Here is a 21,081-nt window from a genome sequence, read left to right as displayed (position 1 = left end):
AAATTTTAACCCCAAATATAAATATTAGCCACATCATTAACGGAATTTTGATGCATAAATGGGGATGGGGTGGAGCTGAGGACACTAATCAGTTGTCAGTTAGCACTGAAAAAAGAAAAGCAGTGTTGAGAATAACAGGCAGAGTTCCCTTTTTTGTTTGTTTGTTTCTTTTTCTTTTTTTTTTTTTTCTTGAGACTGAGTCTCACTGTGTCACCCAGGCTGGAGTGCAGTGGTGCAATCTCAACTCACTGCAACCTCCACCTCCTGGGTTGAAGTGATTCTCATGCCTAAGCCTCCCAAGTAGCTGGGATTACAGCTGTGCACCACCACATCTGGCTATTTTTTTGTATTTTAGTCAAGACAGCATTTCACCATGTTAGCCAGAATGGTCTTAACAGAGTTCCATTTTAACAACTAACATTTTAACAACCCACTCAACACACAGTTGAACCACATCTTGGCTGGCAGCCCACATTAACTCTGTTGATTGGATACAGCTAATTTGATTAAACAAGAAATCCCACAACACAGAAGCATTCATAAAACTCCACTGTCAAATGAACCATTAATTCACTTAAAATGTCAGCCTTGTGGTTTGGCATTTATGTATGGTACCTTTGATTGTAATGCTAAATATTCTTAATAGATTTGTTTCTTCAAAAATTTAATTGATGACTTGAGGAGCTTCCTGGTAAGTGACTATATAATAAGAAAAAAACAAACTGACTTTTCTTCTACTATACTCTCACCAAAACACAGAACACTCCTGTGACCCCAGATGTGTGGGTTTTTCTCCCACACCAAACAATTCTTCAACACCAGCTAGATGTCCCATAATTCAATTAAATTTTGACACTATCTACCTGGAGTTAGAGTCAAATTCCACAAATGAAGGGCTCAGTTCTACAAGACCGCCTCCACTTCAGGTGCCAATTGCAAGCCCAAGCCTTTGGTACTTCTGATCTACCAGCTATAAATTGAACGTTCCCATAGTCCCTTCCTCAGGTTCAGTCATTTGCTAGAATGGCTCACAGAACTCAGGGAAACACTTTACTTACTAGTGCTGATGTATTACAAAGGATATTTTAAAGCACACAAATGAACAGCCAGATGAAGACTGCACAGACGACAAGGTTCAGAAGGGTCCCTAGCACAGAAGCCTCTGTTCCCATGAAGCTGGGGTGCACCTCCCACCAGGCACCTGGATGTGTTCAACAACCTGGAAGTTCTGTAAACCCTGTCTTTTTGAGTTTTTATGGAAGCTTCATGACATCAGCATGATCAATTAAATAATTGCCCTTTGGGGAGCAATATGGAGAGGAGCTGAAAGTTCAAACCCTGTAATCACATGTTTGGCTCCCCTGGCAATCAGCCACCATCCTGAGGCTATCCAGGAGCTCCCAGCCACCAGTCATCTCATCAGCATACACAGACACTATCACTTATCACTGCAGAGATGCCAAAGGTTTTAGGACCTATGTGCCAGGAAAGGGAGAGGGAGCAGAAGTCCAATACATATTTCTTATTATGTCACAGTGAGAAAGCCAACTCTCAGAAGAGGAGGCCAGGCGCAGTGGCTCACACCTGTAATCCCAGCACTTTGGGAGGCCAAGGCAGGTGGATCACCTGAGGTCAGGAGTTCTAGACCAGCCTGGCCAACATGGCAAAACCCAGTCTCTACTAAAAATACAAAAATTAGCCGGGCATGGTGGCGTACACCTATAGTCCTGGCTACTCAGGAGGCTGAGGCTGGAGAATCACTTGAACCTGGGAGGCCAAGGTTATAGTGATCCAAGATCACGCCACTGAACTCCAGCCTAGGTGACAGAGCAAGACTCCATCTCAAAAAAAAAAAAGAGGGAGCTTCTATTCCATTCCATGTGTGGAAGAGGAGTCACCTTAAACATGAAGAGGAGAATCAGAAAGTATGGACCAGAGGAGCTAGTAAGGAAGGCATAGTAAGACAGTAGTAGAAAGTGGTAACAGGGGCTTTTGAGTAGAACAGACAAACTGGGATTCTTTTCAAGCTGCCTTTGACCAGTCATGCAATGTAGAGCAAGTAAAATCATGATTAACAAGACCCCCTCATATATAATAAATAATTTGGAACAGTGGGGCCAATGTTTAACAAATGGTGGTGATTATTATTATTATTATTGACAGGTTCTTGCCTAAAAGATAGAAACAAAATAAAGAAGCTTTGGAGTTTTGATTGGGATTTTTCTCTGGGGAATAAAGAGACCAGGAGATATGCAGAGGGTGGGGAGCCTGGTTTGGGGAATACTTCTAAAATGACAAGCTGGATTTTCAATGTGGTAGATACCAGCTAAGAGGTCTGCTCCTATCAACAGTGAAGAGAACTTCCCTAAATAAATAAGGCAGCCAGCCTTTAATCTGAGCACTCTGGGAGGCCAAGGCAAGAGGATCACTTGAGCCCAGGAGTTCAAGACCAGGCTGGACAATATAATGAGACCCCGCCTCTACAAAAAGGAAAAAATTAGCCAGGCTTGGTAGTACATACCTGTAGTCTCCCAGCTATTTAGGAAGATGAGGTGGGAGGACAGATTGAGCCTGGGAGGTCAAGGCTACAGTGAGCAGTGATCCTTACCACTGCACTCTAGCCTAGGCAACTGAGGGAAACCCTGTCTCCCTAAATAAATAAATAAAAGGCTATGTATTCTTGAGTTGACTGTAAGGGACTATTGTCTGATCCTATTATCTTCTCCCTCTCAAATAATTTATTTTATTTATTTATTTTTTTTTTTATTTACTTATTTTTTTTGAGACAGGTTCTCACTGTGTCACCTAGGCTGGAGTGCAGTGGTGCCATCTCAGCTCTCTGCACCCTTGACCTCCTGGGCTCAAGAGATCTACCCACCTCAGACTCCTGAGTCACCATCTCTGACTATTTTTTGTAGTTTTTATAGAGACAGGGTTTCACCATGTTGCCCAGGCTGGTCTTGAACCACTGGGCTCAAGCAATTCACCTGCCTCGGCCTCCCAAAGTGCTGGGATTACAGGTGTGAGCCACCGTGCCCGGCCTCAAATAATCTTTGAATCTCACTCAACTTTTTCAAACCTCCACAACTCTGAGATGCAGGTACCCTCTTCCAAGCTGCTGAGGGGTTTTGGACTAATGCAGCTAAATCACCAACCAGACCTTCAGCAGTTAGTGCTAGAGACAGAAAATTTTAAGACTGCTTAGTTACATTTTTTTTAACTAGTTTCACTGAAAATCGAGGTAAGGCATAGGAATACTATCCACGCTGTTACTACTATTCAAAAAGAAAAACAATCTAAAAAATAATTCAAGACATTTTATGAATGTCGTAGCTAGTTTCCTTAGATGGGAGCCTTCCTTTCTGTGATTCAAGGCTTAATTCCCTCTCTTCACACCCATCACTTCGCAATGCAGTTACAAGAGCATAGCTCTGATCTGACCTTTTACCTTCTCATTTCCTGCCAGAACCACTTCATCCTGCTCATTCATCAGTGGTCAAAGTTAAATGCTAAGTCATTTACTTTCAGAGGTTTAGAGCACTGCCTTAGTCACTTCAGGCTGCAATAACAAAGTGCCATAGCCTGGGTAGCTTACAAAAAACAGAAATTTATTTTCCCACAGGTCTGGAGGCTGGAAGTCCAAGATCAGGGGGGCCAGTGGGGTCAGGTTCTGGTGAGGGCTCTCTTTCTGATTTCCAGATGGCTATCTTCTCACTGTGTCTTCACATGGTGGAAGGGGCTAGACAACTCCCTGGGGCCAGAATTTATAAGGGCACTAATCCCACTCATTATGGTTCTACCTTCATGACTTAATTACCTCCCAAAGGCCCCACCTCCTAATACCATCACTTTGGGTGTTAGGATATCAACATATCAACATATCAGTTTGGGAAGGGGGGGACATAGACATTCAGTCCATAAAGCACAGTTATATGCCAATCTCTAATCCACTTTAAAATAAGTCTCCCTCCAAAATAGACCACTATATTCTCATTAGATTATGAGGCAAAGTTTGAAGGAAGATTTCTTTGTCTGCTTTCTACCTTTCCTTAAGGAACCTGCCTCCTCTTCCACCATCTGCTAATCCTGTTGCTCATCTAAGCACCCCCACATATGCCTTACTTTGTCATTCCATTCTTCCCCAAATCAACCACCAAAAACTGTAGAATCAAATTCTTCTCCTTCAAGGGCCTATTTGTTAGAAAACTAAAATCATGCTAAGGATAGTGGGGACCAATACACTAATGCATTCTTCTCTAGGAGCAGTGATTCACAAATGAGCAGGGGTGGGGCAAGGGAAGGAGAGAGAAGTGCCCCCAGGGGACAACTGGCAATGTCTGCACACATTGTTGGTTGTCACGAATGGGAGTGTGCTACTGTCTGTCATCTACTGGGTAGAGGCCAGAGATGCTGCTAAACATCTCACATTGTACAGGACTGTTGCCTACGACAAAGAATTACCCAATCCAAAGTATCAGTAGTGCTGAGGTTGAGAAAGCCAGCTCTAAGAGGTAATGTATTTTTATTAAAAACTCCTTTGTTCCATAGGTTTAAGTTTATATACCAGGCACTGGTCAGGCTGAATGGAGCTGTGTTTTGCAGCAGATAACCATCAAATCACACCCCAAGAAGGTACCTATCTTCCATTCATATATAACTAGTTCTGTTGTCAGAATAAACATTAGCTGAATGACTACTGATGTTTTATTTGGTTGGGGTTTTCTGTTTTTTATGTTTATAATATAAATTTAACCCCCAAAAAATGAGTTTAACAAGCAAAAAAATACTCATTGCCATATTTGCTTCAGATAGATAGATAGATAGATAGATTGATTGATTTTTTTTTTTTTTTTTTTTTTTTTGAGATGGAGTCTCACTCTGTCTCCCAGGCTGGAGTGTAGTGGCGCAATCTCGGCTCACTACAACCTCCGCCTCCCAGGTTCAAGCGATTCTCCTGCCTCAGCCTCCAGAGTAGCTGGGACTATAGGTGCACACCACCACACCCAGCTAATTTTTGTATTTTTAGTAGAGACCGGGTTTCACCATGTTGGCCAGGATGGTCTCGATCTCTTGACCTCGTGATCCACCCACCTCGGCCTCCTAAAGTGCTGGGATTACAGGCGTGAGCCACTGCGCCCAGCCCAGGTATATTTTAAAGAAAACAAATTATAAATACAGTTAAAGCCCCTCCTCACCACCTCTTGCCCTCCCTCCTGAAGATAACCTGTCTCAGCCAGGCGCAATATACTGCCCTGTAGTATATATAATTTCCATGCATATATTATATATTCAGATAAATGTATAGTATCTATTTGTGATTCTAAATTTTAAATAAATGTTATTATACTATATATTTTCTTTTCTCTCAATATGGTTTGAAATTCATCTCCTTTTTCTTTCCATGTAAGTCCAGTTAATTCAGTTTAACTGCTGTACAGCATAAATAAACCAGCTTACATATTAACTTTCCTTCTGATGGATTGTCTCCACATTTTCACTGGTTGTAAACACTTGTAACACGTCATCTAATACATATATGCTGAGGCTCTGGGTACATTTGATATTTTAGGAGATGTAGAATTGTGGGGTTGTTATGTAGTTTTCTGGTCTTTAACTTTCCTAGGTATTGCCAAATTGCTCTCCAAAGTGATTGAACTAAATTTTTACAATATTGTACATAAAAGAAATACAGATGACTAACCTAACAATCAAACTTTTGCCTTCTACAGAGCTATGTTAAGATGTAAAGATTAAAATGCACGGTACTCTAGTGAGTTTTATCAGAATCAGTTGCTATTAAGTAATCTTTGTTCCAAGAAATAAAACTGCACCCCTGCCCCCACAAAAACTTTCATATTTCCAACTTAAAGCACTGCAAAAAATTAAAAAATAAAGGTTTTTGTGAACCATGACTGAAATTCATTTCAAACAAATCAATTATAAAAACATTTTGAGACTGTTAGGGAAATCTAAATATGGACAATACATTAGATGATATTAAGAAATTATTGTTTGCTAAAGGGATAATAGCATTGTGGTTATTTGAAAAAGTCCTTTATGCATTAAAAGACATGAGATTTTGTATCTAAATTTTAAAACTTTACCAAAAAAATGAGAGGGTTGATAAATGAATCAAGCATGGCAAAATCTTGACAAATGTTGAATCTCGTGATATGGGGCTCATTTACTATTTTCTCTACTTTTGTGTGTGTTTGAAAATTGTCATCATCATCATCATCATCAGACACAATATTCACAAATAGGGATAGACTAATGCAAGCAGGGGGACATTTGGCCATGCTAAAGAAAAACTCAGCTGGGTGTGGGGGCTCATGGCTGTAATCCCAGCACTTTGGGGGACGGATGCAAATGGATTGCTTGAGCCCAGGAGTTCAAGACCAGCCTGGGCAACATGGTGAAACCTATCTGTATATTTTTTTAATTATTTAAAATATATTTGAAAAAAAAGAAAAAGAAAAACTCAGCTGGGCACGGTGGCTCACACCTGCAATCCTAGCACCTAGGGGGCCGAGGCAGGAGAATCACTTAAGACCATCCTGAGGAGTTCAAGACCATCCTGGTCAACATAGTGAGACCTCATCTCTATTTAAAAATTAAAAAATGGTCTAGGCGTGGTGGCTCACACCTGTAATCCCAACACTTTGGGAGGCTGAGGCAGGTGGATCATTTGAGGTCAGGAGTTTGAGACCAGCCTGGCCAACATGGTGAAACCCCAACTCTACTAAAAATACAAAAATTAGCCAGGTGTGGTGGTGCATGCCTGTAATCCCAGACACTCAGGAGACTGAGGTGGGGGAATCTCTTGAACCCAGGAGGCAGAGGTTTCAGTGAGCCGAAATCACACCACTGCACTCCAGCCTGGGCAACAGAGCCAGACTCCATCTCAAAAATAATAATAATAATAATAAATATATACAAAAATTAGCCAGGTGTGGTGGCACACCCTGTAATTCCAGCTACTCAGGAGGTTGAGGCAGGAGAATTGCTGGAACTCGGGAGGCAGAGGTTGCAGTGAGCCAAGATTGCCCCACTGCGCTCTAGCCTGGGTGATAGAGTGAGACCCTGTCTTAAAAATAATAATAATATATATTATGTATTAATAATATATATTTCACATACTAATACATAATATTTCATATATATATATATATATATATATATATATATGTATATACAAACACACACATGCAAAATAAAAAAGAAAGCCCCAACCTATAATCCTTCCAACCCCATAACTGGATTATGTTGCTCTCTACAAGTAGCTAGACAAGTTCCTGTATTTTAGCAATAAGATAACCCCATTAGATGTATTACACTTCATATTCTTGAGGGCAACACATACTGGTTTGTATTCAGAGTTTATACCATTAAATCAAGTTAGCTAATTTAAACTATCAAAAATGGCCTGCCCAAAACAAAATAAGTATATAAAAATATTCCTCAATTTTCTTTCTTTTTTTTTTTTCTTTTTAAGATGGGCCTCACTATTTTGCCCTGACTACGCTCAAACTTCAGATCCTCCCCCTTCAGCCTCCCAAGTATCTGGGAGTACAAGCATGCATGACCCCACCTGACTTGATATTTCTCAAACTTCTGTCACAAAATATGATCCCATATTTTCTGTGAATGTATAAGATTTTATTAATGTTCATATAACCAATGTATACAGGATTTCAAGTAGTTAGTCAATTGCCTCACAGAAAAAAATTCCCAAAGTAAAATTAGAGGGCCATGTTAGGCAACCTGAATTCTCTCCGAATAGGTATAGCAACCAAAATTTTACCTTAGTACCTTCTCCTTTCTGAGTGTTTAGGTGGGCAAAGGGGCAGAGACTTGGGGGCATGAGATACAAGGCAGAGAGAAATTTAGCACAGGGGCTAAATCAACAGCAGGCCATGCGACCACAGTCTTCGTGTGTGGTGCCGCTGGAGCCTGGCATGGTGTAAGACTTGCAGTGGTTGCGTGCACTTTGTGGCCAACAATGCTGAGTCATGCCAGCATCAGCCTCTAAGGGAACAATGCCAAAGGGACAAGCCACCGCCTCTATGTATTTGTGGTGTTTATGACTCACTCCCAGGTAAATGCAGGCCTTTATTCATGCTTGATGACTTTTCATGGTAATCATTTAAAATGTCCTAGTGTCATAATGCAATTAGAGTAGAATTCATCTTGAGTCACTAAAATTACATAATTACTAATATTAATCACAATTACTATCAAAGCTATGAGCCGATTCAAACTCCAACCTAACAGCATCATAATCCCTGGAAATCAGATGCCCGAAGAGTAAGGCTGGTGCCTCTTAAAAGTCAAACGATCCTTTGTATATTTAAAACAGGCTAAAATAAAAGTTGCTAAGATCTCAGTCAGACCAAGTCCCAGGGTCCAAGGAGATGCATTTGTCCTATGGCTGGAGCAACCAAAGCACAGCTGATAAAAAGAAGCAAATGAGCCATTATTCCTGTATTTTCTTGTCCTAGCCTTCTATGCTGTGGCTCTAGCACTCCTGCTTTCAGGAGACAAAACTAGGGTAGAAGGGTAACTATATTCTCCACTGAAGTTTAATGCTCAGAATAAAAGAGTTACTTGAAGTGGGGAAAAAGATTTACCTTTTTCTTTGTGTTAACAATGAGGAAAAGTGCTTAAGCTTAGAAGAGTAAGGTATGGCCCAGCACTATGGCTCGTGGCTGTAATCCCAGCACTATGGCTCGTGGCTGTAATCCCAGCACTTTGGGAGGCTGAGGCAGGAGGATTGCTTGAGGCCAGGAATTTGGCACAATACAGCCAGACCCCATCTCAAAAAAAAAAAAGGAAGAAGAAGAAGAGGAAGGTGAAAATGCAATAACAGAGCTTCTTAACGAGATTTACCCATAATCATATCTGAAGCTCAACAAATTAAATAGCTTTTAAATAAAAGACACAGAAGAATATGGCTAAAGACAGAAGAGAATTATTTAACCACAAAGATAATAATTTGCCTAGGCTCAGCTTTCAGTTGGCTTATTCAATAAAAGCACAGAAGAAATACAATGCAAGAGGGATTTAACTGGGAAGGGAGACTTGAAATGCATTTCAAAAAAAACAAATGTGTTTCACTAAATGAAAGAGCAGCAGAGTCCAGGCGCGGTAGCTCATGCCTGTAATCCCAGCACTTTGGGAGGCCAAGGCGGGTGGATCACGAGGTCAGAAGATCGAGACCATCCTGGCTAAGATGGTGAAACCCCGTCTCTACTAAAAATACAAAAATTTAGCTGGGAGTGGTGGCAGGCACCTGTAGTCCCGGCTATTCGGGAGGCTGAGGCAGGAGAATGGCATGAACCTGGGAGGCGGAGCTTGCAATGAGCCGAGATTCTGCCACTGCACTCCAGCCTGGGTGACAGAGCAAGACTCCATCTCAAAAAAAAAAAAAAAAAGAGCAGTAGAAGGAAGTTTTTCAGTGCAGAAAATAAGCATAACTCTCCCTCTCAGCTCCTCAAAATCGATTTTCAGGACTATATCATTCAGACACATCTCAAAATTGTACCCAAACTCATGGGGTCCTTGGCCTGCCTATGACCCTTGCCTAAACTTTGCTACAGAGACATGGTGCTCTCAAAGCCAAAAGCTGCACCAGCCAAGCACACAAGTACTCAATGTTTCATCATCACCCTCTATCAGTCTGTCTAGGATTGTGACACTACTTCTCAGATGACTCCAAATACTAGTATGTATCAACAGGGAACACACCCCTTACTTAATACCCCTGGTACTAAGTACCCCTGGATACCCAAGCACGAAGTCAGGAGGGGAACAGAGTTGCATACCATGCACAGTTGTGGGATTAGCAGAGACGAAAGCAGTACATATCAGAGCCAAAATTAGATCTCACACTATCCTTTGCTTATGCACCTATTTCAGTATTTATCACAGTGGTCTGTCCAATGCCTATCTCCCCACAAGGACCATGTCTTAATCAACTTTGGATCCTTTGTCAACCCTACGTTGTTCAATAACTGCGAGAGTCAATTTCCAATTTCACAGGCTACAAGGAAGGGTAGACACTCTGAATGAAATATGACAAATTTTGTGGGCATCAGCATTACTCTAAAATATTATGATTTCTATTTTCTCCTCCTGTTCACTTCCATTCTTTCCTGGAGACACCATGGAAAAGACAAAGATCAAAAACAGAAAAAGCAGATATTTGACAAAGATTATAATAAAAATGGTAATCCAACAAGTGTAAATATTCAAAAAGTTCTCATTTCTGTATAGGCAAGCAAAAAAAAAAAAAAAAAAAAAAAAAAAACTAAACCCATGCTACTGGACCCTCTCATCTACTGATTTTTTAATCTTATCACCTGCCAAATTGAAATACTTTGTGTCCTTTAAAACTCATGGCCCAGCCGGGTGCAATTGCTGATGCCTGTAATCACAGCACTTTGGGAGGCCGAGGTGGGAGGATCGCTTGAGGTCAGGAGTTTGAGACCAGCCTGAACAACATGGTGAAACCCCGTCTCTACTAAAAATACAAAAATTAGCCAGGCATGGTGGCAAACGCCTGTAATCCCAGCTACTCAGGAGGCTGAGGCAGGAAAATCACTTGAACCTGGGAGGCAGAGGTTACAGTGAGCCGAGATCTCGCCACCGCACTCCAGCCTGGGGGACAGAGTGAGACTTTGTCTCAAAAGCAGAAAATTTAATTAATTTGATCTAATTTAAATAAGAAAATTAAATTAAATTAAAATTCATGGCCCAAAACATGTACCGCAATCACCCCAATCTATTAAGTCCCACTGATTTTCTCTCAAGATCAACAACTCAAAGTCTCACCAAGCACTACAGAAAACCAGCAACAAACATTGTTCTTTCCTTAAATCATAAGGACATACCTTTTTAAATGAACCCACAATAATTTTTTAAATGATAGATCTGCTATATCTCAGAGAAGGTAGCTGGCAATTAAAAAAAGGATAAAATATAGCCAGAAATATCCAGACTTGGTAAAAATGTGATTGGTGATAATATTTGGGTGAATATTTTGGGATAAAATTTTGAGATAAAATTGGTGAAAAAATTATGAAAGATCCAAACCCTATAGAACACACTGCTCTCTGCATATTTCAAGCTCAAATTGGGTAGGTTTACATCTACCCAATTTGAATATGGTAACAATCATAATGAAAAGGAAAACTCACCAACAGAAGCAGAGTTTTTAAGAATCGACTCCTTTGGTGTTCCTTTTTCAATTCGTATTGTGGCCCACTGTTCAAAAACAAGAAATATTAATTTAAACTGTCCCACAGACACAACATAAAATACTTCAACCATGATTATACAGAAGTGAAATTACACATCAAGCTCTGGCAGTGTCTGAACTAAAGAGCTAACCCCAGGGAATCTCTGATATAGCAATATTCCAAGTCCCAAGTATACTTTTATATCACTTAGTGATAATGCCCTAATAAAATGTGGAAAGGACAATATTTACCCATTCTCAACCACCTCACATGCATTGGTGTCTTGATAAATTACTCCTTGAAAAGGCTGTGAAGCATGGGGGGCTTGAGTACAGGTCACAGCATCAAGAACATCTGGGTTTGAAATTACTTATTCCCTATAGGCCTCCGTTTCCTCATTGTAAAATAAGGACAATAGATCCTATCCCATAGGGTTGCTGTCACATTAAACAAGATGACACATGTAAGGGCCTAAACATAGGGCGTAAAGTGTAACAGTTATTTTCGCAACAAATTAGACATTCGGGGTAGGACACACTCAAAGATGCATCAGAAATAAGCTTGCAGAAAGAGGCAGCACAGACTTGGAAAGCTGGAAAGGACTCGATGAAATCATTAACTAAGGCACGATTGGCTCACGCCTGTAATCCCAGCACTTTGGGAGGCCGAGGAGGGTGGATCATTTGAGGTCAGGAGTTCAAGACTAGCCTGGCCAACATGGCGAAACCCCATCTCTACTAAAAATACAAAAATTAGCCAGGCATGGTGACGCATGCCTGTAATCCCAGCTACTCTGGAGGCTGAAACAGAATTGCTTGAACCGGGGAGGAAAGAAGGTGCAGTGAGCAGAGATTGGGCACCTGCACTCCAGCCTAGGCAACAGAGTGAGACTCTCTCAAAAAAAAAAAGAAAAAAAAGAATGAAAATGAAATCATTAACTACAGAAAATAATCTGTCCACATGGTTACTTACGAAGATGCATAGGAAAATGTTATAATTATGAAGATCTACAGATTTGAGGGAATTTAAGAACTGGAAAACAACTCTCACTTTGTTTTGAATGTACCTAGGAGTATAAAGAAATGTACCCAGATGTGATATTTTGTATTTTTTTCTTTATACATTTTTTACACATATCCCAAATTATTCACTATTAACATCAGAGTTCAAAAACTGCTAGTGAACTTTTCAAGTCTCTCATTCTAGAGAATCCCAAGGGCTTTCATACTAAAAAGTATTGTAATAATTATAATTGAACATAAGCACCCTTGAAGGGGCAGAGACAAAATTTTTTTTTTTTTTTTTTGAGACAGGGGCTTGCTGCAGCCTTGACCTCCTGGGCTCAAGCAATCCTCCCACCTCAGCCTCCTGAGTAGCTGGGACCACAGGCCCGCATCATCACTCCCAGCTAATTTTTGTATTTTTTGTAAAAACCAGGTTTCACCTTGTCAACCAGACTGTACTCGAACTCCTGAGCTCAGCAATCTACTGGCCTCAGCCTCCCAAAGTGCTGGGATTGCAGGCGTGAGCTACCATTTTATATTTTATTTTATTTTACTTTTTGAGAAGGAGTTTTCACTCTTGTTGCCCAGGCTGGTGTCCAATGGTGTGATCTCGGCTCACTGCCATCTCCATCTCCCGGGTTCAAGAGATTCTCCTGCCTCAGCCTCCCAAGTAGCTGGGACAACAGGCACCCACCACCGGGCCTGGCTAATTTTTGTATTTTTAGTAGAGATGGGGTTTCACTATGTTGGCCAGTGTGGTCTCGAACTGCTGACCTCAGGTGAGCCATCTGCCTCGGCCTCCCAAAGTGCTGGGATTATAGGTGTGACCCACTGCACCCAGCCCAGAGACAGATTTATTAATATGCCAAGTCAAAAACTTCAGTTATTGCTAGGCTCAAAAGAGTTTGTTGACTAGACAGGTTTAAAAAATTTTCAAATAAATAAGAACATAACTGATAGAGAATAAATAACCTAAAACCTACATCAAGGTCAGGGAGTAACGCATGATATCTGACTACGTCACGACCCCTTCAAAACAACCCACAGAGCCAAACAAGAACATGCCATTTGCACTTAGAGAACAGCCTATTAATAGAGGCCAATCTCCCAGCTTCTAGTGACAAGTGACTAAATCATAAGACTCGGTCTTAATCTGATTGCATCCTGTTGTCTTTTGCAGATTTAGTGCAGGAGTTCTCAAACTCTGGACTAATACCACTCAGCTTTTCTCAACTGAGGTAACTGTTTCCATAGTTTTTTACTTAAAGCTTTAGTGCCTATTATCATTTGTAAGTAAACCAAAGATATGATTAAAATAAAATTTTGTAAACAATCAAGCATTGTTAATCTCAGACTCACTTTTTTTTCATTGTGGGTGAGTGATTTTATATTTTATACAAATAGTAGTTATCTTAGACTAGAACTGTTATTCCATGCTCATATGATGGAAAATGCTGGTATTCTGTGCCTGTTATGGGCTGAATTATGTCCCTCCGAAATTCATATGTTGAAGCTCTGACCCCCAGTACTTCAGAATGTAACTATATTTACAGATAGGGTCTTTAAAGAGTGACTAAGTTAAAAAGAAGCCCTTAGGGTGGGCCCTAATCCAATCTGACTGATGTCCTTGTAAGAAGAGAAAACTTGGACATGCAAGTAGACACAAGGATGTGAGCACAGAAAGAAAGGGCCATGTGAGGATACTACATGGCCTTCTTGCTTCTAATACGCCTTCTTGCTGGAAGGCGGCCACATCCAAGCCTAGGAGAGAGGCCTCAGAATGAGGCTAAACCTGCCGACATCTAGATCTTGAACCTCTAGCTACAAGAACTGAGAAAATAAATTTCTGTTGTTCAGGCCACCAGTCTGTGGTACTTTGTTATGGCAGCTCTAGAAAACTAATACAGTGACATCCCTCAAACAGCATGATCTGCTCAAAAGCACTCCATGTTTTGGCACCAGACAAGTTTCAGAATGCATTCCATCTCCTGAAATGATAGCTCTAAAGGTCTACCCTGCATAACACAATTACTGTGTTAAGATAAGCAAATTTTAGGCCAGACACTGTGGCTCATGCCTATAATCACAATACTTTGGGAGGCCAAGGCAGGAAAATCGCTTGAGTCCAGGAGTTCAAACCAATCTGGGCATCAGGGTGAAACCGTGTCTCTACAAAAAAAAAAAAAAAAAATGTTTTAAATTAGTTGGGCATGGTGGTACACATCTGTGGGCCCAGCCACTCAGGAGGATTGCTTGAGCTCAGGAGGTCAAGGCTACAGTGAGCTGTGATCATGGGACTGCACTCCAGGCTAGGTGACAGAGAGACCCTGCCTCAAAAAAAAAAAAAAAAAAAAGATATGCAAAGTTTAAGTTTAAGGTTGAAAACGCAGACATTTAGTGCTTAAGGGAATTTGCACTAGAAAACGCTTTTCTTCTGTAGGTTGATCCTCCGGTGAAAGTAAAAACATGCCTGTGCCTTGCAGCTAGATAGATATACATTTGAATTGCAGTTCTGCCACTTCCTGGCTGTAATCATCTCAGACATCAGACAAGAGACTTTAACGTCTTGGGGCATCCATTTCATCATCTCTAAAACAGGGACAAGGCCAGGCGTGGTGGCTCACACCTGTAATCCCAGCACTTTAGGAGGCCAAGGCGGGCAGATCACTTCAGGACAAGAGTCGGAGACCAGCCTGATCAACATAGTGAAACCCCATCTCTATTGAAAATACAGAAATTAGCTAGGCGTGGTGGCTCCCGCCTGTAATCCCAGCTACTTAGGAGGCTGAGGCAGGAGAATCGCTTGAATCCGGGAGGGGGAGGTTGCAGTGAGCCAAAATTGTGCCAGTGCACTCCATCCAGCCTGGGTGACAGAGCGAGGCTCTGTCTCACAAAAAGAAATAAAATAAAATAAAAATAAAACAGGGACAATACCAAGTGTGGCTGTAAAGGCTAAAAGAGATAATGTAGCTGCTGCCTACCACACAGTAGGTGACAAAGTAGCCTCCTCCTCCCTATATTCCATATTTTAGGCCTCTGAAATGGCCAGTTTTTTCCAGACTGTCCAGTGCTTCTCCTCATAAATAGCTATTTCTCTTTTACCATGCCAGCTTCTCTAGCCAATCAGATCAACCCAAATACAAAGACAGAATATTTCTTTCAGATGTTCTGAGTCTCTTACAGGGGTATCTCAGAACATATCTGTCTCAAGGCATCACAAAAGAGGCAGCTCTGTCACCAAAATGGTCCTAAAGTACAAAAGTGGCTTCTAACAACCCACATTCTCTGCCCCCCAAGGAAAGTTGAAAGATACTTATCAACCAAGTTCTCTTTCCACCTAATTTCCAAATCCTCTTGGAGGGAAAAAGGTAGCTGTCCAAAATTCACCAAAAAGAAATGGCTTTAAGTCTGATTTTTTTTTTTTTTTTTTTTTTTAGATGGAGTCTCGCTCTGTCACCCAGGCTGGAGTGCAGTGGCGCGATCTTGGCTCACTGTAGCCTCTGCCTCCCGGGTTCAAGTGATTCTCAGCCTCAGCCTCCTGAGCAGCTGAGATTACAGGTGCACACCACCATGCTTGGCTAATTTTTGTATTTTTAGTAGAGATGGGGTTTTACCATGTTGGCCAGGCTGGTCTCAAATTCCTCATCTCAAGTGATCCACTCACCTCAGCTTCCCGAAGTGCTGGGATTACAGGCGTGAGCCACCGCACCTAGCCAAGTTTTACTTTTCATAATTTGTATTCCTAAAACAATTTTCTCGAATATAAAGCTGTAATATTAACATACATATCCAACAAATTATCATATATCCCTTGAAAATCACTGGCTTGGAGAATCACTAAACTTAGTCCAAGCTAAGTATTCAAGGCTTATCCTCAAGTATCTTGCCATATCAGTGACTTATGCATACATCTAGAGATACCCAGCAATGCAGAAGAAAATAGAAGTAGGTGCTCAATAAATGATTATTACTGGAACCAGTAGATTAAGAAGGGGTCAGAGAAGAGCATAAAGCTCAGTGAGTTAACAAGTAACAATTACCAAAATCAGCAATTTAGAGGGTACGCTACACACATTTCAACTTCTAGAATTTGAGTTTATTGTCATGAGAAAGTCACCCATTGACAGTAAAACTTGTCAAAGTAAACATATAATAGACAAAACTAAATGATCTTTTTAAATGGTACATAAATTATAAGCAAAGAAACTTGAGAAATATCCAATTATGATCAGAGCCCAAAGAATATTCTTGGGAATGAAATGCAAAGAAACAACTAAATCAATTAAGAATTTACCAAGCAGTGATACAAGGGCTTGGCCTTGAATGCAATCTACAGAAAGGCAGGGTATTTGTCCAGCACTGAAGATGTTCTAATGCTAAACATCAGCATAATCCCTTAAGGAATTATTCCTATAGTTGAGAAAAGCAATCCACCATATTAACCCCAGTCTAACAGAAATGTCTTTGAAACATCTAACACTGTTCTAGTTGAAGGATGGAGGATCCTGGGTTACTGTTCTCCTGCACCTAAAGCAGAAATCACTATGGGATCACAGCTCTCTTTCCTGATGAGCTCAGATGCTCCCAAACATAGGAGTTCCAGGCAGCCGCAACCAACAAATCAGAGCTGGCTCACACAATGAATCTGTATTCAAATTCCACATATATCAAGCATCTCTTTGACCTAATAACTTAGTCTCAGCAGACAGGGTGGGTTCCTGATGTGTCACCTACCTAGTTTCCAAGCTATCTGGTTTCTCCCACCAGAATTAGAAAACTGGCATTCTTGACAGTTTGATTGACAAGGAGTTCAGCTCTGGAGTTGTCCAGAAGGACAAAAATTAAAATCTCTGGCCTGTCAAACTGAAAGTCAGATCCTGGACTGCAGATCATCCTATCAGGTATAATAATTTGCCAGGCTGACAGCAACTAGCTGGCCTCCGCCCTTAGCTGACCTTGAGTTACTAAAGAAAAACAGACAGGAGTGAGCCCCTGGAAGCCAGTAGATGTGATTTACCTTTACACCATTCTTACACAGGGTATAAATTCCAAAAGACATTGCTGTATGGGAGAGCAGTTCAATCATTTCAGAGTTCAGAGAAAGAGGGAACACCAGCTGAAGAGGATCATCTGCTATGGGAGAGGATTCTGAAGGTCTAACAGTAGGAAGCAGTTAAGAAATTCACGGCATAATGTGACCAAGCTCAGAATGTAAAGTAAATAAGAAGAGTTCAAAACTGAGAAATAGCCCCCAAGTAGAAACAATAGAACTTTAAAAACATGAGCACTGAGGATGAAGAATCACATACAACTTCAAAGTCTAGGCAAAGAAATAGCCACAAACAAGAGTCTAGGGCAATACAGGAGGCTAGCAAGTACAAGACAATGTCCAGTGGATTAGAGATGTGTATACCTGGGAGCCACCCAATTAGCTGAGAAAGAAGAGCAGATAAAGCCACGTCCTGAGGGCAGAGAGAAAATAGGTCACAAAAATGGGAACCAAACTTATTAGAAGGCACTGTGGAATGCTAGAATCTCAGTAATCATATTATTCTTTGAATAGCAACAAGCATTCGTATAGTAGGTGCAGGCAGCCTTCTAAGGTGCTTGATACATTTTAACTCATTTGAACAACCCTATGGAAATAGGAGTTATTGTTACTCCTATTTTATAGATACAGAAAATGAGGCACAAGAGTAGATGACCTCCCTAAGGTCACATTTTGAGAAACAGAGCTACAATTTTGGTACCAAATCTAAGCAAACCTGTATCCAGGGTCTCTACTAACCACTAGGCTGCAGGGCCTCTTCTCAGTTGAGATGCCTGTTTCTGGCCAGGCGTGGGGCTCACACCTGTAATCCCAGCACTTTGGGAGGTGACGGCAGGAAGATTGCTTGAGGCCAGGAGTTCAAGACCAGCCTAGCCAAGATAGCAAGACCCTGTCTCTTATGTCAAATATATATATATATACACACACACATATTATATATATAATTAAATTTTTTTTAAAAAAAGACTCCTGCTTCTAACACTTAATTCAAACAAACCACTGATCTCTGACTCTCAGTTTCCCTCTCTGTAAAAGGGGGATAGCACTTGCCCTCCCTACCCTATCCAGCCTTTTGACACTTAATAAAACCCTAAGAGTAAGCTGTAGTTGTTCTCTACCAGGTCCACTTCCATCTATCATTTTTCTTTGCAGAATTAGAAACAGGAAGGTAGGAAGACCTGAGGTCAAAGAATATATACCTTTTCAATGGCATTTCAAGTACTGTTGGTTAGATAAAATTTCCATGACTCCACTAAAATAAAATAAGATTTCTTTCTGCCATCCAGCAATTGGTCTCTTATCTTGGGCATAAAGAAGAACATGATGCCTTTCTGAACAGGACGCCTTAGTACACAAAAGGACCTCTGAAACCTGGGGCTGTAAAAATAAGTGGGTGAAACGGAAACTGCACTGCATAATGGATATAAGCAAATCCTCTGATACAAAAAGTTGGTCGCATTGTTATTCTAATCAGTAAAATAATAACGATGCTCAGGGAGTGGAGTGACTTTTTGCCTTCGACCAGAGAAACAACAGAGTGGTCCAGTGGTTCCAGCCTAGATCCCTCCAGCTCCGCGAAAGAAGCTGAGATGCTGACTTTCGCACTGCTGCGGGCAAGGAACAGAAATGCACGCACGCATGCACACGCGCGCACACACATCCCTGACCCGCGACCACTGCCCTTGAGAACTGGACCCCTGGGTTCTCAGCCCGCAGCGGTGTGGGGCTGGCTGCATCCCTCCCGGCACTCACCTCTAAAGTTTTCACTAGGATCTTCATGTAGATCTCGGAGATGCCCAGAGACACTCCGAAGACCGAAGGTAGAAGGATGAAGCCGAGAACCAGCGTCAGCCAGGTGGAAAGGATCTTCCCGGCCAGCTCTGCGCCCTCCATGACTCGGCGCACCCACTCAGGAGAGGTCCGCAGTGGAGGCCCGAGCGCCACAGCAGTCCCTGTCCCCAGGCAGTCCCGCGGGAGCTCCAGGAGCAGAGCGCCGAGCCCGGCACTCACCTCTGCGAAGGGAAGAGAGGAAGGAAAAAAACTTTCAGAATTACGGCAATATCCTTCCTTCCTCCCTGGGCTCCTCCTCGCCCCTGCCAGTTAACTCTTTCTCCGCTGGCGGCCCAGGTCTGAGCTGAAGCCACCGCGGCGTGCGGAGACCTGGGTAGCGCGAGCCAGTGGTCGGAGCTGCGGGTAAGCGGAGGCACAACGCGGCGCGGGCAGAGCGCGCGAGCGCAGCCAGGAACCGGCCCCGCCCGGTGCCTGATTTCCTCTGGGTGGCGATTGCGACAACTCAGCAGATGACTCACGGAGGCCCTCCCCGAGCCAGGTTCCCTGCGGGAGCACCGCACTTTGGCACACCGGTCGCCGGCGGAGCTGGCACCGGGCCGCGGGCTGTGATGGAAGCTGGCTGCGCTCGGGCGCCCAGCGCCCTATTTCTGCCCGCTGCCCTCGCCCCACCTCCTCCGTCACCCAACGGGGGAGCTCCCTGGCAGGACTTAGCCCAGGAGTGCCGCAGCCTCCTGGGCGGTCTCCGTTCTTCCCCGCGCCCCGCCTCCCCCAGCACTCAGCAAAGGTCCTTTCAGGAGGAGAGTTTTCATCTGAAAAATGTCAATATTTTCTTCACCCGCAGAATGAACTGCTGACGTATCTGGGACGCTTGAGGTCTTGTTTGTGTGGGTGTAAAACGAACTCTTGGAAAGGGCTTCCAAGGACAGGAAAACGCAGAGCGCACCAGGCAGCCGTGTACGCCGCTTCAGGCTTCCACACCTCCTTCCCCACATGGCCTACAGCTGTGGGGCTCAATCTTGCTTATCCCGAGAGTAGGAAGCTCTCTCCACGCGTTCCTAGCCCACTGAACCGCCATCTCCCTGGCACAGAAACCCTGCGGCTAAGTATCTGTCACTCCCTTCCTGGGGGAAGTTTCCAACCACACCTTCCCCTACCATTCAGCCAATACTATCCGCGCTTAGGCGTAGCAGAAATGCCAGGCCGGCGCAAGCCGTCATTCACCAAGCTGACACGTGTCTCCTGGGTGTTCAGGCTCCGCGCTTCTACCGCGCCAGCCCCTATCAGAGCAACGAAGGGCAAAACCCTGTATGTTATTTACTACATTGCTGTTCTCTTAGAGACCTGAACTATTTTTAAGAATGAGCAGAAGGGATTTTGAGAAGGGATTTTCCAGATTGCCGCTGAAATCGACCAAAATCTCTTACAGGTACTTTTCAGGTGTTGTTTCAAGCTGGAAAAAACTGAGAGGGCCAGCAAACTGAATTGAAACAGCGCTGATAGCAAATATTGCAGAGAAAATGGTCCCTGCCCAGGGTGTGGAGGAAGTGGGGAGACAAGGAAGTGAGAAGCCCCTCTGTAAAGAATGTAGATGTGTGCCTTAAGTACTTACTGCCAGATAGCTGTCACAAGCCCCCTCCCACATTAAGAACGGAAGAAATTATAACTTGATGATTAAAACCAAGTTATGGACCGGGCGCGGTGGCTCACGCCTGTAATCCCAGCACTCTGGGAGGCGAGGCGGGCAGCTCATCTGAGGTCAGCAGTTCAAGACCAGCCTGGCCAACATGGCGAAACCCCCGTCTCTACTAAAAATACAAAAAAAATTAACCCCGCGTGGTGTCGCACGACTGTAGTCCCAGCTACTCCGGAGGCTGAGGCAGGAGAATCACTTGAACCCGGGAGGCGGAGGTTGCAGTGAGCCGAGATCGTGCCACTGCACTGTAGCCTGGGAGACAGAGTGAGACTCAGTCTAAAAAAAAAAAAAAACAGGTTATGA

General features: G+C 42.7%; 1 protein-coding gene across 5 annotated transcripts in view; it reads right to left on the bottom strand.

The window, feature by feature from the left end:
• The window catches only part of GPAT3 (glycerol-3-phosphate acyltransferase 3), a 68,829-nt gene extending 48,619 nt beyond the window's left edge, over positions 1-20,210 (bottom strand). The window contains exons 1-3 of one of the 5 annotated variants that reach the window (XM_063723494.1): positions 19,921-20,210; positions 19,047-19,306; positions 11,199-11,265 (exon numbers count right to left, since the gene is read on the bottom strand). In XM_063723494.1, the coding sequence (XP_063579564.1) occupies positions 11,199-11,265; positions 19,047-19,306; positions 19,921-20,077 (484 nt within the window). In that variant the 5' untranslated portion in view covers positions 20,078-20,210. Of the gene's footprint in view, positions 1-11,198; positions 11,266-19,046; positions 19,394-19,454; positions 19,541-19,603; positions 19,901-19,920 lie in introns of those variants that run through there. The other 4 variants (XM_002814939.6, XM_063723495.1, XM_063723496.1 and 1 more) reach the window with 4 other exon arrangements.
• Positions 20,211-21,081: the final 871 nt, after the last annotated feature.

This window comes from Pongo abelii, chromosome 3 (genome assembly GCF_028885655.2).
Source record: "Pongo abelii isolate AG06213 chromosome 3, NHGRI_mPonAbe1-v2.0_pri, whole genome shotgun sequence".
NCBI classification, from domain to species: domain Eukaryota; kingdom Metazoa; phylum Chordata; class Mammalia; order Primates; family Hominidae; genus Pongo; species Pongo abelii.
Note: the sequence above shows the minus strand (reverse complement) of the source record. Positions and strands in the feature narration are given on the sequence as shown.